This window comes from Amblyomma americanum, chromosome 5 (genome assembly GCF_052857255.1).
Source record: "Amblyomma americanum isolate KBUSLIRL-KWMA chromosome 5, ASM5285725v1, whole genome shotgun sequence".
Lineage (NCBI taxonomy): Eukaryota > Metazoa > Arthropoda > Arachnida > Ixodida > Ixodidae > Amblyomma > Amblyomma americanum.
The window spans coordinates 187,162,809-187,180,518 of record NC_135501.1 but is presented as its reverse complement, the minus strand read 5'-3'; the positions used below and the strand labels follow the sequence as shown (position 1 = coordinate 187,180,518).

Below are 17,710 nucleotides of genomic sequence, written 5' to 3'. Positions count from 1 at the left end.
CTTTAGCAACATCACTAAATAATTTGCAAAAACAAAATAATAACAATGTGGAGAACATACACTTCAACTCAGACTCACAGGGGTAGAAAAAAAAGATGACAGTGCTATTTGCCACGCATGCTTAGTGCTTTTGTGTGTACAAAATTTTTCATCGTTGTCTTTTTGGCTTTGTGCAAAACTCGATGTTATGCTTTTCTTGACTTTTTAGCTAACTGCCCGTCGTACAACAGAATCATTTCTTTATTTGAATGCATACTGTTTTGAAAATTTGTACAATACATTAAACTGGAACTTATGACCTTCCTGTACTTTGCTGAAAATGCTTTTAAGAAATTTGCAGTGAAACCAGTGCAGTTTTCGTCACAGATGTGACGGCAGGAGTGCAATAATTTGCGGTTTATTACTGCACAAACCTAAGCAACCCTGACCTCTTTTAATTCCTTTCACCGCGAAGGCTGCATACCGTGGTTGTTGATGTGTGAGCTCTCTGCCTCCAGGCTCGCCTTGAGGGCGCTCTTCAGAAGTTCATCAGCTACGAGACAATGCTCGAGGTCTGCGACAAGCTGCTGGAGGAACTGGAGCCCAAGATAGCTGCGCTATCCGAGGACACTCCCAAGAGTGCAGAGGCCACCAAGATCAAGCTGGAAACATGCAAGGTCGGTTTTTAGAATTGCCTCTACTGAAGCTTTGACAATATTTTGGATAGTTTTGCTCTGGTTTCATAAAAGTCTCATTGCGTTGCTCGTAGCTTGTAACATTACTGGTGTAAAATGATTTTTATATGTGTTAATGTAACCTGTTCTTTGCTTTTCACCTGAACATTTATAGCTTTTTATGGCCTAACATTATGTTTATGGGCCAACAAACTTTCTTCTGTTTTTTGCAGTTTTTCTCATATCATTTCATTTAGTGTGAGTGAAAGGCAGTAGCAGAAAGTACGGAATGTGCGTTGCTTGCAACGGAACTTGCGAATATAGTCACCTTCTTGTTGCTAAGACATCTTGCTCTGGTCACATGATTCGAAGGCCCAGAGATATCCGAGACTGGCTTAAATGCATTTTTACTCTTGCAATGTATGCATGTCGTGGTCCTTAAAGGGAACTGTGCATATCAGAACTGAGTGCTTGAAATATGATTCTGGCATTTCATTGAATACAACAGGGCATGTTGACCCAACTCACTGAAGCAAGGACCCAGTTCCAAGAGGCCATCCAGGGCTGCATTGAGGCGGTGTCCTCGGTAAGCAGGCCATCTAGTCCCGAAGTGGCAACGGTCTTCAGCGTTCCCGAGCAGGAAGCCAGCATCAAGATACGTCTCCAGGACAACATTGAACAGGTAGACTTTTCATTGTCTTGTTTTTTTGTATGCCTCGGTAAAAGTAGTGCATGACATCTCTCAATTTATTAGTCTCGAAATCCATAAATGTGTTTCAGTATTATTGGTGCAACTACAGGTAGTATAAGGCTATAAGCAGGAAAGCAGGGAGAAGACAGGCACTTGTTTCAGCTAAATTTATTAATTAAACTGGCTGTTTATGTACACAACATGAGCATTGCAGGAAAAAAATGTTGAATTGGCTGTAGTATAAAACCAGTTGTTAAAACTCCCAAAGACACTGTTTTCACATTCGTGATCTCAGGTAGCTAGCTGCTTTTGATACGATGAAAAGAAGTCATTCTGACACAGTTGCCACCTTTGTGTTTCATCTTCTTAGCCTCTGTTACTTCCAATGTGCATTGATGCATGTCTTGCAAAGAAAACGGAGTGACTTCAATGTGAAAGCACTTCTAGCTATGGATAGCCAACTCCTGACCCACACCTAGGTAGGCAGACTGACAGTTTCACGTTCTGTGCCACTCGGTGATTTTTCGCGTTTTCAAATTCACTCAAATGCACGCGCGTTCAAGTATTACGGTATGCCACATGTTCTAGTTCCAATACAGCATGTTTGTGTTCTTCACAATTCTTCTGTTCCTTTTAGTTGGAGGCCATCGCAGCCCAACTGGAGGTTCAGCTGCGTGGCTTTGAGGAAGCCGGACGCAAGAGAGCTGCCATCGAGGAATGGCTCGTCGAAAAACAGTCCAATGTTTCACAGCTGGGAGCTGCCAAGTTCCCTCCACAGACACTTGCACTGCAAGCTCAGCTTAGGCAGCTCGAGGCAAGTTTCTGTTACGTCCTTTTATTTTGTGCATATGGCATTCTGTGGTTTTTATGTGTACTTTATAATTTCTGTTTGTTCTTGAACATTTAGTTTTAGAGCTGCTTAGCTATTGTGTTGCATTGTTCTTTCTAGTGCCTCAATTATCATTGTATCTGCAAATCAAAACCATTCATTACTGTCTGCTTTTGTCTATACGCTGGTACTGTGTGTCATAAATGTTTGCTTGGTATTCAGTATTACTTGGAACAAAGAAGGGCTACCACCGGTTTAGAAGTGTCTGTCTCAAGTTGCATGAGGGCTAGTCTCAGCGCAGACTGTTAGTACTTTCTGACAGGGAGAATTGACCATGTCGGTGCATCCTTCCAGCTTACCTTATATATTTCTTACTAATTAGTGAAGTGTTCAATGGAAAATTTATCCTTCTTTGGCTGCTTTTATCAGACGACCTTTAGTGAAACGAGTGTGTCTCATCTGCTGTTCTCCTCCTTGCTGACCCATGTAGGACATCAAGCACGAGGTTTCCGAGAAGTTGACAGCTGTGGATGCCCTGGAGCTCAAGTCTGGAGTGCCAGGCCCAAGTGAAGCTTCTCTGCGGGACCGGCTTCACCAGCTGGAAGCACAGGTTGGCCACTTTGTTTTATGTCATCTTATTTTGCTGTCACTTAATTTTCAAAGTTTTTGGTTCAGTAACACAGCAGCAAATTTAGTGTTTAGAGTGCCAATCTCTGAATGCTGCCAAAATGTGGTGAACTATGCAATTTATTATCCTGATTTGTTATTCACTGCCAAAATTTTATTGCTGTTTTCAGTTTGGATGAAAGATGTCTTGTGCGGAACATCTGAACAGAATCTCTCTTATTGGCAGCTTTTATTTAGAGGCAAGAATCGACCTTAGATCTAGTTGTCGTTTTGTCTAGCTGAAGCTTTGCAGTACCAACTGATATCATTCGTCTCCATTTTGTTGTGTGATGTGCAGCCTTCTGTGTGCAAGAGAACCGTTTGTGCTATTTTGTTTCATTTTTGTGCCATTTTATGCCAGAGATTTACTGAGTAACAAGAGCTTGATTAATCGCGTTGCAGCTTCACCAAATCAGTAGCAAAATTGATTTTACCAGTTATTACGCTACATAGAAAATAAAGAACTAAAACCCACAATTCAAGATGTCTGAAGGTGGGCACAGAAGTGGTTAGAATTCTTGTGCAAATACTGAGCTCCTGAACCTTTTTGGAGCCATCTTTGCACTTATTTGCATCTTTAACATAATGCATGACATGGTCAAGGTCAGTGCTGTTTTGATTGTAATGGTTAGAGACCTTGGAAATTGATAATATCTCAGTGAGGTGCAGGTTGGCTTTTGTAGGCAGCTGAACATGTGCACCACTTCGAAGCAGTGAAATTTGATGGCTACTTTAGGTGAACACGTTTAATGTGTTCACCCTGTCTACTTACGGCAGTCAGTGACAACTGATCCGGATCATGAGAGGGAAATAACTAGAAGGATAAGAATGGGGTGGAGCGCATATGGCAGGTTCCCTCAGATCATGAGTGGCAGTTTACCAATATCCCTCAAGAGAAAAGTGTACAACAGCTGTATCTTATCTGTGCTCACCTATGGGGCTGAAACGTGGAGGCCAATGAAAAGGGTTCAGCTCAAGTTAAGGACAACGCAGCGAGCCATGGAAAGGAAAATGATAGGTGTAACGTTAAGAGACCGGAAGCGGGCAGACTGGGTGAGGGAACAAACACGGGTTAATGACATCCTAGTCGAAATCAGGAGAAAGAAATGGGCTTGGGCAGGGCATGTAATGCGAAGGCAAGATAACCTCTGGTCATTAAGGGTAACGGAGTGGATTCCAAGAGAAAGTAAGCGTAGCAGGGGGCGGCAGAAGGTTAGGTGGACGGATGAAATTAAGAAGTTTGCAGGCAAAGGGTGGATGCAGCTGGCAAAAGATGGGGTTAATTGGAGAGACATGGGAAAGGCCTTTGCCCTGCAGTGGGTGTAGTTGGGCTGCTGCTGATGATGATGATGATGAAGACTGGAGCATTGCTTTTGTTATGTACATTTTTTTTCCCTTGAATTTCCTGCGGTGTTCGACTAAGAAATTTAACTCAGGTACATTGCAGTACTGTTATCACAATGCCGCATTTTGCTAGTGTTCTTGTGGTGGAAAGCCATGCAGGCATAGATATGAGCTGTGCAATGCTTTGCATGCATGCAGGTCGCTCAAGTTGCGGGTGCCAGGGCTACCCAGCTGGAGACCCTGGAGGATTACAACACCCTGGCCGGTCAGGTGGAAGTGAGACTGACTGCTGTTGAGTCGTCGCTGGACAGCACGCAGCGTCCAACCGTGGGCGATGCCAAGCAGCGCTTGCAGACACTCAACGTGAGTCCAGCTCCCAGTCTCAACGTTTGCTGATGTTGCCATAGCCAATCAGAGAGTGCACACTTTTCTTTACCTTGCTTGGGAAATATGTACCAAAGAAGGAGATGCACTGTACTAGCAGGTATAAGGGAGCTATTTTAGTGTCAAAGCACCATTTCATGAGATCTAACTGGCTCACAGAGTTTGTTTGAAGCTTGACCTTGAAGGTGACCTTGGCCAAACCACAAATAAATAAATATAATAAATATTGCCGTGGTTGGGCTTCGAACCCACGACAGCACAAACAAACCAGCTTAGCTTGCCACTGTACGAGAGCACTATACTATTGCCACAGCCGTTCACGCCTCATGTTAAATGCAACACACTCTCGAGCACTGCATTGCACAATGTCGTTTTCTTCAACTAATACTACTGTTGGACTGATATCATCGCCAGATGTGCCGATGACCCAATGAAGCCAAACCTTGAGCCAACCAGGCTAAACACATACTTTCACACATCTATTCGGTTCAACTACATTAAAACCCTACCATTTTTTACTGGTTTCTGTGCTTTTGCTTGCACTTTGTATGCGTAAGTTGATTAGACTGGCTGTGAGCTGCTGAGTACTACTGAAAAACATGATTGCCATGCATAGTAACTGTTTATTAGCACAGTTTGATGGGTTAGCTAGTACCTTAAGGAAACTGTTTGCTATTTGATATTATTTCGAAACACTATAATGGGACACTTTGTTACACATTTTTCTGTGCATTATGTTTTCTGTGTTTAAGCTTTTGGCCATTTGGCTTGATTTATATTTGACCTTGTGTATTGAACAAACAGTGTTAGAGCCTTTTGCACATAGCTTAGCATTAAAAAGTGTAAGTGCCATGTGAATAACTGACAAAAAAAGGAATCTTTTTTTCCCAGGTTTTGCTGGATGAGGTGAACAGCATTGGCAGCGATGTGGGCGACCTCAGAGGCAAGATTGCCATTCTCACCAAGTGCCTCGAGCCTGATGACAAGGCGAAGTGCGATGACCAACTCAAGTAAGTGTATGGGAACTACCCATGCGGTTGCTGTGGGGCGTCTGATGAGGCAGTTTTAATGCAGACCTTGCAAGCGACAACAGCCTAGAATTTTTTATCTTTCCTGATTCTTCATCTATTAGCCCGACCCTTAATGGTTTTGTTGCGTGTAAGAGCCATGCTGCCTAGGTTTCTTTTTTAAAGGATTTTTTAACTCTTTTCTTATTTTTCTCTTTCGTGCATCCTTTAAGCATCTGGTAATGTCATGCCTATGATGAGTCCAGTGTTACAGCTACTTAGTATTACCATTTTCTGTATAAGTGAACATCTCTTTACAACAGATGTCTGCCCCATTTGGTGTTTCTCGTGGTGCAGCTATGATATGCATTGCACCTTTTTGTAGTCGCTGCACCAGAGCCTATATTATGCCTGCTCGAGCAAATGATAAAAGGTATAGTGATAGAAAATCGATACGCCTGATAAGAAATGCAAGGTTTGTGTCTTCTTCACGCCTCAGACTTGCTTGCTTTGTGCACCATGTGATGCCTGTTTGTTGAAAGATTGTTTTTAAAAAGAGCTATTAGGCACAGTCCAGAGGGCTTAACACATTGGCCTCTGTGGATTGCAGGTGCCTCGAAGGGAAGTGCGACGAGTTGCGCAAGCGGATCCTGCGCAGAACTAAGAGCTTGGATCTTATTCAGAACGGTCTGGACGCCCTCTACTCGGAAGCGGCGACCACCGAGAAGTGGCTGCTGGAGAAGCAGTCCTCTCTGGAGCAGTTGCCTAATCCCGGTTATCAGAGTGCCAGTGTCGAAGCAGCATTGCAGGCAATGAAGGTCAGCTGTGGTGTGGTTCAGTTCACTTTGCTGCATGCAGCTGATGAATTTTGTTTGATTAGTGAAGCAGTCTAGCTCATTATTGCACACGTTTTTGTTATTCCAGTACTGACAAAAACGTTTGCTAATGTGCATTTGTATTTCAGCTTTAGCACTTTGTACCATAGATAATGAAAAAAAGGCTGAGTGATAGTACAGTACAGAATTCAGGGCCCCCAATGTCTGTAGCTGCATTTACAATAAGCAACTGCACCTGTCACAACACTGCTTCCAGTCACAGCAACTTTGACATATTATATCATGTTTTCCTCCATTTAAAGTTCTCAGTAACTGCTTTGTATTAGACATACATCCTGCCAAGAGTGCTGCTTAGCAAGGCTTTGTGTGAAGAAAATGAAAATTTTCAAGCAAGCGGCAAGAGGTGCTTAGTTTTAATAAACCAGAGAAGTGAAGTTGTGTTTGCAATGCTCTTCAAATAAAGTTCCTATTTAAACTATGGTTTCTCAACACTTCTCTTATAGGCTGAGCAACGGCAGGTGGAAAACAAGCGAGCCGTGGTGCAGGACTTTGAGAAGCGCATCGAGTCCTTTGCGCATGAACTCGACAGCCTGGATGCCCAGCAGCTGGAGCAGATGATGCAGGACCTGAAAACACGCTTCGCTGACCTTCTCAGCCTCATTGCATCGCACACTGACACCCTGACAGCGCTGCTGAACAAGACGTGCCGCCTTGATGACGAGCTGGAAATTGTACGGCAGTGGCTTCGTGAGAAAGAACAGGACCTGCGAAGAGTCGGAGCCCCTGTGCAAGATGCCAACGATGCCAGGAACCTTCTTAGCTCCGTTCAGGTGAGTGAGGTGGCAGTGCGAAGCTGCATTTTTTGCCACAATGTGAAACATTCAGAGCAGTGTAAATTTAAAGTGACAGGGAAACGCATGTTTGAGGGTAGTGGGTGGCTAAAAAATACTTAACTAATTTATTGCTTCCTTGCTTAGTATGAAAGCCAAAGCAGTTAGTTGCTGCAATTTTCGAGACTGGAATGCTCAGGTAGGTTCAGTATGAAAGGTCACAATCGGTTTGCACACAAAAATGAATTCTGCTATCACTTCTGCACTGAAGTTGCAAATGTCTCATTGGCATTATGCATTCAGAGGTAAAATTTTTAGAGCAATGAAAAAAATTTGTTTCTAGCTCATACTTACAGAGTGATCATTAGTTGAATGCAGACAGTATTTTCCCTTTTATACTGGCGCTGTCTGCACCTTGGAAGTTTCTGCTCACACTTATCCTGCATTTTCTGCTGCTATTTGTCAGAAATGGCAGTATACTCTAATTGGCAGGAAAGCTTTATGCTGGCTTGAGGGAGCAGCAACTTCTAAGGTTGTCATGACAGATCCTTCTTTTGTCCAGATATGCCCAGGTTTAAAACGATAATCCTCAATTAGTTTGGCTCTAGGTTTCAATGTGCACTTGTTGCACTGCAAATATCCAGGTCCTGTTCTGCTTCCTTGAGTCTTTTATATTTATCCTAGTGTTTTCGGTTGCTCTTGGTTTTTGGAGTTGACTGCAGAAACCTAATGGTTGCTGTTGTCTCTCTCTAGGCTCTGCAGAAGGAGGTGAAAACATTTGAAGAAACAAGGCTGGCTGGACTCCTGAAACTTGCAAAGGATCTTGAGCCCGGATGCGAGCCTGAAGATTGTGCTGCTTTGCAGAAGCTCGTTCAGGGTAAGAGGCTTGCATTGTTTCTCTTTTTCTACTTTATCATTTTCTTTTGCCAAGTAGGCAGTGAAAACTTTTCAAAAAAGGAACCACATTTTTCGTGCAGCATACTATAGTGACCTTTTATAATTTGTTGTGAGTTGTGGAAAAGTGTGCATGAATTCATTCATAAATTTCACGTGGTGCATTTTTACTGCAGTCACATTTGGATGTAGAATTTACCGTCCTGATGACACTAACGTTCTGTTGTCTTTGCAACTTCTAACTTGTTGATTGATACTGTTGAGTTCGAATTATTGTTTAAGCTATACATTTTTGCCATCAGTGCCAATTGGCGTGTGTGCATACTTGCACTGTATACACACTGTACATTGCACTGTCCTCACCGTCTTCATGTGTGAACCCTCAAATATTTGCCGAGCTCCACATTGGCGGAGTCAGTATGCTGTGGTGTGTTTTGCTTGTATCTGTTGATGTATTTCGTGATGTTTTGCACCTGAATCTTCTTCACAGAACCCCTGGACAAAGTTAAGGAGCTCCATCAGAGCCTGGCCGAGAGGCTGAAGCAGCTGAAGGAGCTGGTGCAGCTGTACGATGAGTACCAGAAGGCCCTGTCAGCCGTCGAGTCGCTACTGAGCGAGACCGAGGCCTCGCTGAAGTCCGACCTGCTCCTCACGACGAGCGAAGAGGTCATACGGGAACAGCTGGACACGCATCGCCGCTTGCAGGAGAGTGGTCGCCGCCTCACCACGGACCTGTCCAAGATGCAGAAACTGGCCTCCAAGCTCGGCCCAGCTGCGGGCGCCAACCGAGAGATACGTGTCCTCACTGAGACCAAGGACAGGTGAGTACTGGTACTTGTTTGCCTGTTCTTGGTTGACTGCTTGAGGCCTTCGGTCAGAAGGTGTAGCAGAATGGGATCCAACATAATACATGTAGAGAAGGGCGGTATCTAAACTAGAAAGTTAGATATAGGTAACAGTTTCTGAACACTTAGAGAAGGCATTCAGAAAGGATAAAACTGTAGGTCTTCTTTGCAGATGTTTGGGTGAAACTGCACATCCAGAATGACGACGAGATCCTTCGTTTAAAAGGGCCATTAATAAATCTGACTTCGAAGTGAAAAAAAAGTTGTCAGACAGGCTGCAGTTAACCCCGCTTCTAACTGTGTGCAGAAAAAAAAAATTATTGAGCTAAGCTTACTGGCTTAGCGCATTAATCAGCAAAAGCTGTTGTAGCTCTAATTTAGCCATTTAGCTAAATCCTCAGCCATAAGAGAAAGCCTAGTTGCGCTCTTGTGAATCAGCAAAATCTAATCTGGCCACCTGTTGCCTCCCACCGTTTCTCTCTTTTCTCTCTCACACTTTCCATCTCCCTAAACATGGAGAGGGGGATTTCGCTCTCTCCACTTTGCCTCCTGCCAATCATGGCAGGTGGCCACAGTTTACGGCAGGTTTTTTGTACGGTCGATTGGTCCGTATTATCGTTGTCCTGCAGTGTAACAGAGAGCATGCCCTTAAAAATTATGGTTCTACTCTGTCATTTTGTCTTGCTGTTCCGCATCCTTACCTCAATGTCAGTTGGCTGAAAGAGGGTGTGGCACATTCTTTTTTCCAGTTCATCTGATTGAAGAAGCAAGGGCACCAGTAATTGAGGGCCTTGAGTTGAGGACTTTATTCAAGTGCCTTTAAATGACCTCTGTTAGAGGGCACAACATTGGCAGAGACCATGTTGCACACAAATGCGCAGTTGTGTGCAATGTGGAGCTCTTAGTCCTTTTTGTATCCATGATTTCTGTTTGTTGTCTTCTTGTGCACTTCACTTGTCAGTGAAGGAAAGAAAGCCTCAGTTTGCAGCATTGTGAAAGTGAACGGACCAGTGTTCCACCACAAAAGAAAAAATGGATCATTCCATACGCACCTGTGCAGGCTGGACAAGCTGCTTTCGGACCGCATTGCTGCCTTGGAAGAGGCCCTCACCGAGCTCCAGCAGCAGCGCACCACACTGAACCAGTGCAGCGAAGAGCTGGACGACTTGTGCCGCCGTCTGGAAGCACTCGGTGGACCGCTCGGTCCAGCTGTCCAAGATGCCGAGGTCCTGCTCACGGCACTGCAGGTAAGCTCTGGTATCTTGCACCAGACAGCAGAATTATGTTTCAACACCCATGTAATTCCGAATTAGAATAGGAAGTTAGGAACAAAAGCTTTCATGCACCACCAGAGTCTATGATTCTCTGACCCATATGACAAACGTAATGCGGCACGACTTGTGTAAATTTACTGTATTTACCCGAATGTAGTACGGCCATGATCATAACGTGAGGTTCGCTTTTGCCGGTGCAGAATGAGAAAAAAATTTTTAAAATTATTTCATAATATTGTTTCAGTTATTGCGTGATGACTGATTTTTCACTCTTGTTATCAGCAAAAAAAAAAAAAAACGCATTGCATTCACATCAATATTGTATATATAAGCAGTTATATTGGCAATGGTTGAATATTGATGTGTTTTTGTTGCACGGATATTTTTGCTGAATGCTGTTCATGCTACCTGCAGCAGGAGCCTTTAGGCACGCTCCACTTTATGCAAATAACAAAATTAAAAACAAACAAACAAGCAAAAAAGTAGTTCTCTTCCCTATGCACACCATAAGCCATGCTGCACAGTCATTGCCTGATTGTTAGCATCCATCAAGATAGGAATGATCTGGTATTGTCACCAATACGATGCAGATGCTTGTATATTGCCCAGTGCTCACGCACCCTTCTTCTCTCTTTATGTTTCCTCCCCAAACAGAAGCTGCAGTCGGAGCTGAAGGACCTGCAGGGGCGCCTGGAGCGCATGCAGGGTCCTGGTCCCCTGTCCGAGGCTGTGGGGCGCCTGCTGGAGCGCTGTGAAGCCACCCTGCAAAAGACGCAGGGGCAGCTGGGGCGCGCCAAGCAGGCCCTCTCCCTGCGGCAGCAGTACCACCAGCTGCGGGAGCAGGTGGCGCAGGCTATCGCCCGACTCACCGACACCGTGGCAGTGCTCGAGAAGGCCAAGAAGCCCGCCGCTGAGAAGCTGCCCCAGTACGACAACCTGCTGGGTATGTGTGCAAGACGTCGCCATTCAGTTGCTCGAGTGATGTGGTCGCTTGTCGGGAGCGGAGGCGGCGTAGAATGCTACCAACGCGAGGCGAATAGTCCATTTCCTGAGGCAGTGGTCGTGGGGTGACAGAGAGTGGGAAAATTGAACTTGAGTGAGGCACCTCCACGACTGGCCTAATGGTGGTGGCGCAACCCCGCGCTCTCTCCTCTAGACCGGCCATGTTGCCTCCACCTCCCCTACCCCACATGTAATTGCGGAGGGGGGGGGGGGTTTGCTACCGCATTCGTGTTACCATTGTAAGCGCAAGATGTTTATCTGCATTTATGACTTAGAGTAATAGCGGTTTACTGTGAACATTTTCAAAGTGACTCCACCTATATTTATTTCTTATTTTGGTTTCCATTCTGCATTGTCCTTTTGAGTCTCCACACAAAACAATGCGTAACAAAAATCTGGGTTTAATGAATAATTACAGACTATTCTCAATTTTTTTATATCTATGTTTAACTGTACCATTTCATTTATAAAGTTGTTCATTGTCGTTTGGACTGCACTATTCCAACAGTGTAGGTGTTAGTGCTCCATGTACACTTTCTTTTTTCAAAACTGGAGCAAGGAATTTTTGCACTACAAGAAATTTTTCTTATAGTGTCATTTAATAGAGTGTCAAATGAACCGTTTTTCTGGCATGATAGTCGATGCACTTTCTATTTGTGTGGATCAGCTGGAGATATACTGTGCACTTCAAGCATTTCGAGGGATAGGCAGACTCATTAAATGTGTAAACCAGAGAAACCACCAGTAAAAGATTGAAAATTGTGTGGCAGTTGTAGTGTTTTCATTTTTTTTTCCTGATGAAACTACACACTGATAAAGTAAAGTTATGATTCATATATATTGTACTTGAGTTTTGTCTTGTGGTTTATATTAAATGCCCCGACTGTGACCACCACTGTGAGTGCCATTCATGCAAATTTTGTAACGGAGCCTCCTTATTTGGTTAGTCTCCCTTGTTTTGTTGTTTTTCAGTCTCCTGCCATAAAATTTTTTGTTTATCTAACATTCTACTTCAAAGGCATAAAGAGCCACATGTTTGTCTTTGCATTTTGCCACAAGCAGTTACTTTTAGTGCTTATAATGTGATTACGCGTGATCCAGCTGGTAAGTAGCGAGCGCGTTGACTTGTAACCTCTGAAGCAATGTGCACATAAAAATCCATTTCCCTGCACATTGTATCTTGCAGTTGACGCGGGAGTGATGCGTGTTTTCTTGATGGCTTCACAGGCCAGGTTGCCGATGCGGAAGGCCAGCTGACGTCGGCACAAGACAAGGGAGAAGCCTTGGCTGAGGAGGGTTCCTCTGTTGACCACAATGCCATCCTGAGCGACCTGGGCAACCTCAAGGGCCAGCTGGCTTCCCTGCGCAAGTCCATCCAGAACCTCAAGTCGCAGGAGCAGACCCTGCTGGCCGAACAGGAGCGACAACTGCAGGCCCTCGAGAAGACCCTGCACGACCTCCGGGCAGATGAGGCACTGGCTCGCAGCCGCCCGGCGCTCACCATGGAACCAGAGAGCATAGACGCCGAGCTGGAGAGTCACAAGGTATGAACCGGAATTCACATTTCAGAGTCTGCATAGTGCTCAAATTGTCCGCATGCTTTTTTACCTGTCTAAGTTCGAGGTCAGGTGTGTTTTGTTTATTGAGTACAGTTACATAACTAGTATTGGATTAACGTGTAACCTCAAAGCTAGAGTTGTCAGGGGGACCTTTGTTTAATGAAATACGCTGAGGGTTAAATAACAAACTAAATAGCAATGACGGTATTAGTGCCATAATAAAAAAAAAATCAACTTACCGCCTTGTCATAGGTTTCAGCAAGAAATGTGTCAGCAGACATACAGTTCTTTCATCCTGATAATTTTTCTTGGAAATTTAAGAAAAATTGATGTGAGTGTAATGTATCCAGTTTGATTTCAAGAGTCATGAAATAATGTAAAATTTAAAAAAATTGGTTGAAAACAACCAGGTGCAAGCACCTATTGCACGTACAGTAGGTAATATCGTGATGTATTGCGACCACACTGACACAGGATCACAGCTGATCACCTCAATAACAACTCACTGTGTGGTGTGGCAGAGCGTAGCTAGCTAACGGCAAAAAATTGAAGTTGACCAACTTAGTGCGCACAGGTGGATGCGTTCATGTGCCCCATTGTTCAGCCCTTACGTAGCCCTTGCACACTGTGGCAATGACACGTGCGCATGCGGAAAAAAAGCGCTCGTACAGCGGCCTTAAGTGACTAATACAGCAAGAACACCAGGTATTTTACTATGGAGACTTGCATTCCTCAGCCTTCCACCTCTCCTCTTCTCGTTGTTCCAACAGGAGCTGCAGCGGCAGTCCGAAGAACACTTGGAGGAGGCACGCAAGCTGGAAGAGCAGCTGTTCAAAGAGCTCCCCAGCGAGCTGCTGGCCAGCCGCGCCCAAGAGGAGCTCAGCGAACTGGCCCTGCTGCGGTCCACGCTGCCCCAGCAGTTGCAGGAGCGCGGGCACTACCTGGGCTGCGCCCAGGCCCTGCGCCGGGACTACTGGGCTCAGCGGGACACACTGGTGGACTGGCTCGATCGCGCCGAGCGTACGGTGGCCGCCGCCAAGGACGGCGTCGACCTGGATGGCCTCGATGCCCGCTGCAAGGAACTCAGGGTCAGTGAATGCAAAGCATTCTTTCTTACTTAATTTCATTTGTGTCCTGCACGTTGTCACCATATTGTATAACTGTATCATCACCTCTTATTCTCACTATCTCCATTTCTATTGTCATTATTTCTTTCCTTGCCTCAGTGGAAAATCAGGAACATTGATTTGGGGGCAAGTTTGTTTGGCACAGTTCTTCAAAGTACAGTAGACTCCCATTAAGACGAACTTGGTTAAGACTACTGTGGGTAAAATGAACAATGCGAGATCATTTAGTTGGGTTCCATTAGGATTCAATGTAAAAAAAAAGTCTACTTTAGACAAACTGTTTCCCGCGGCCTTCGGTTAAGACAAACTTTCACATTGGCTGCGAACCACGGCGAGCCCGCACAATGGCACTCACGGGGATCCACACGGCACTGCCATGGAACGAAAAAAAATAAGAGGAACACTTAAGCTCTGCCTTAAGGGTATGACGCAACAGCATTAATGTTTACTTGCTACTTTATTTCTTAGTACCTCTTTCTAATTACACTCATCAGCGTACATCAGTAGGCATATACTGGACCGCATGATACACACCAAGACACACAAGTTCTCCCATTACCGACAATCAATTGAACGCGCCTCAATACCCTAGGGGTAGCATGTGACTCGCAACCCAAGGGTTATTGGTTCAATTCCCAACTAATTACCAGAATTTTGTTTCAGACTAATTAATTTTTACATGTCATGCTGCGACCTCATGGACACCGTTTAACTCGAGTTCCACAGCTCAACTTGTGACTGTACAATCCTCTCGACCAATCCTCAATTAAGTGTGACAACGCGTACGGCTTAATCTGTGAACGTCTGCTTTAACGCTGTCACGTTAAAACATATGAAATGCTTCTGTACAAGAAAGCAGCCCCCGCCCCCACCCACAAGATGGTCTTCATGCACCTTCACGAAAAACTGCGGGGGGGGGGGGGGGGGGGGGGGGGGTTGGGGGGAGGGCTTTTTCATGGGGGCAGAAAACACAGGGCACCATTGCACCTGCGCTGGCGGAATGGTCAAATCTTGGCACCGCACACGCATCATGTGCGACGTGTTGCCTTCCACAGACTAAAAGGCACTTATGCACAAAGTGCAGCCGCTTGTTGAAGTAAGGCTTAACAGGGGAGCCTGGTCTTGAAAAGAAAATTTTTATTAATGAAGTCGCTGTTTAGAAACCTTCAGGGGACATGTATTTTTGTGTGCCAATTCTAAATAACTCATTTAATTTCATGTAAAACAATTCCTTGAGCACTTATGTAATTTTTATGCATGTATCTTGTGAAGAGCTTTTAAAAAAATTTGCGGGAAGCTTGCTGATATGTATGCCACTGGGTTCTCTTGAGAGCAAGGAATGCAATAAGGGTAAAATTATCATCCTGGCCATCATAGAACTTGAGTTATAGGGTATTGAAGTTGTCGCTTCAGAAATGCGACGAAAAGTATGTATTCTCGTTTCTGAAGTGGCAGCTTCAATACCCTATAACTCAAGTTCTATGATAGCAAGGATGAAAATTTTACCCTTATTGCATTCCTTAGTACCAAGACGACCTAATAGCATACATTTCAGTGATTTTCCTACAGCAAATTTTCTTCCAAGCTCTTTGCAAAATAATTGCATAAAACTTATATAAGTGCCCAAGAAATTGTTTTACATGAAATTAAATTACAGATTTAGAATCAGCGTGCAAAAATACATGTTCCCTGAAGATTTCATAATTATTACTACATTGATAAAATTTTGTTTTCAAGATCAGGCTCCCCCCTTAAAAATTCCGGGGCCACATTTTCAACTCGCGCAGCGCTGCAACACATGTCGCGGCATAGAGATGGCCAGATAACAGCGCCTCGCGGATTGCATGTAGCTCATGGAAAGGTGCGTGATGTGCGTTCTCATGGAGTTGGTAACAGCTGCGCTGAGGAAGGAACGAGATAAGAGAGACACACAGCTACCATGCTGTGCACCTTTGAAGCGCTTGGAGCACGATGGAAAGCAAAAATAATATGCGCATGTAAAGCAAAAATAATATGCACATGCACAAATAGCAGCTGCAGTAGGGTACAGCGGAAAAGAGAGGCAAAAAAGAAAACTAGACCAATGACATTTTCAGGTATGATATTATGTAGCTCGTTTCATGCTCTATGTCTATAGCTCACTTTATGCATAGTGCAAAAAATGCTCTATCTGCCGTTATCCTTTCTCCGAAAAGCTATTTTATTCATTTTTATTTCATGCAGCATATATATGGGCACGTTTAGCGTGCTCATGTATTAGGGGCACTTCTACTGAGATTAACTTCTGATTAAGCAAGCAAATTTTTTGGTGCCTTCACGTTCATTTTAAAGGGAGTCTACTGTAGTATACTTTTGCTACGAAGGAACACACTATGTTTCCTGACTCAGCCACTTACCTTTAAAAGTTTTGCTGTTCGTTGGAACAGTCCGCACGACATATGCTATTGTTTTTCTGTCCCAGTTACATAGAATTCATAGCAGTGTTTGCATCTTTCCTTGGGTAGCCACTCTCTTTTCTGTCCAAACAGAAGTAAAGTAATGTTTCCTGAGTGGGTTTGAGCAAACACCTGTGCGGCATCATAAATATTTTTTTAGCTAAATAAACTACCCACTTGCGCTTGCACACGGAAGCACCCTGTCTTTTGCGGGGCACACAGAATCCTGATCCACCTATTTTTACCTTTGCAGGATGTCTGCTCGGAAACAGCTGGCTACAGCGAATGTCTTCGCAGCCTGCAGGCATTGCTGACACAGATACGACCAACCATGGATCCAGAAGCTTCTCTGCTGCCCGAGCAGGAACTCGCATCCCTCCAGCAGCGGCTGACCGCCCTGAGCACGAATGCACGTGCCGCCCTCGACACAGCGCAGAACGACCTGGCCTCGTGGGCCACTTTCGGCAAGCTTCGTGAGCAACTCGAGGCGCTCCTTGCTACGCTCGAGCCCTCCGAAGAGAAGCCCGCCACCATCCGCGCCCTGAGGAAGGCACTGCAGTCCCTGGGACGTCTCCAGGAGGAGGCCCAGCGCAGTCAGCCGTTGCTGGCGCAGCTCTCCGAAGCAGCCCGTGTGCTGGAGCGGAAATCTGGGCCCGCCACCAGAGACCTGCCGGGAACTCAGGCAAAGACGCTAAGCAAGCGCTGGCAGGAGGCCATGGACGACATACAGGCCCGCAAGGAGAGGATGAGCAAAGCGCTGGCGGATTGGGAGGCCTACACACAGGCACTCGGACGCGCTAGGACGACCCTCGAGGCTCGGGAACACGACCTGGCGGCCATGCAGCCACTCTTGCTCGACGTGACTGCCGCTGAGAGTGCGCTGGAGGTGAGTCTTTCTTGCAGTCTTGCTCTCATTCCAGTGTGCTTGCTCCAGTGTGGTTGCTTGCTCGGAGTTGGACCTGTCGCTTATGAGATGAACATGAAATTACCGCATTTGCACAAACTCGAATTTTTTAAAGCGAAAGCTTTATCGGCCACAAACTCGCGATTTCGCCGTGGCGGTACTCCATCGAGGCATGTGACGTCACAACGCGCGCCTCGCCGCGGAAGGTTACTGTGCTTCGCGCGCTCGCCGCGCCGTCTGGCATGGTGTCACACCGCGCCGCGGTTTGGTAGGACGTGACACCGCGTTCCGCGTCGTCGCGCTCGCTTCAACAGCTGCATCGCATGCGTGATAAGATGTCACAGGATTGAAAAGGAGAGCTGGCGTGCACCGCAACCACAGTTGAGGCGACAGTATGGACGGCGACAATTCTGATAGGCTGGAGGAGGCC

At 45.3% G+C, this 17,710-nt stretch overlaps 1 protein-coding gene across 1 annotated transcript in view; it reads left to right on the top strand.

Annotated features, from left to right (window-relative positions):
* The window catches only part of LOC144134475 (uncharacterized), a 377,143-nt gene that overhangs the window by 196,440 nt on the left and 162,993 nt on the right, over positions 1-17,710 (top strand). The window contains exons 98-112 of the mRNA XM_077667385.1: positions 498-656; positions 1,162-1,335; positions 1,982-2,158; positions 2,664-2,783; positions 4,382-4,546; positions 5,459-5,577; positions 6,185-6,392; positions 6,914-7,240; positions 7,994-8,117; positions 8,625-8,955; positions 10,040-10,226; positions 10,908-11,196; positions 12,483-12,799; positions 13,585-13,902; positions 16,630-17,262. Of these exons, the coding sequence (XP_077523511.1) occupies positions 498-656; positions 1,162-1,335; positions 1,982-2,158; positions 2,664-2,783; positions 4,382-4,546; positions 5,459-5,577; positions 6,185-6,392; positions 6,914-7,240; positions 7,994-8,117; positions 8,625-8,955; positions 10,040-10,226; positions 10,908-11,196; positions 12,483-12,799; positions 13,585-13,902; positions 16,630-17,262 (3,648 nt within the window). The remainder of the gene's footprint in view (positions 1-497; positions 657-1,161; positions 1,336-1,981; positions 2,159-2,663; positions 2,784-4,381; positions 4,547-5,458; positions 5,578-6,184; positions 6,393-6,913; positions 7,241-7,993; positions 8,118-8,624; positions 8,956-10,039; positions 10,227-10,907; positions 11,197-12,482; positions 12,800-13,584; positions 13,903-16,629; positions 17,263-17,710) is intronic.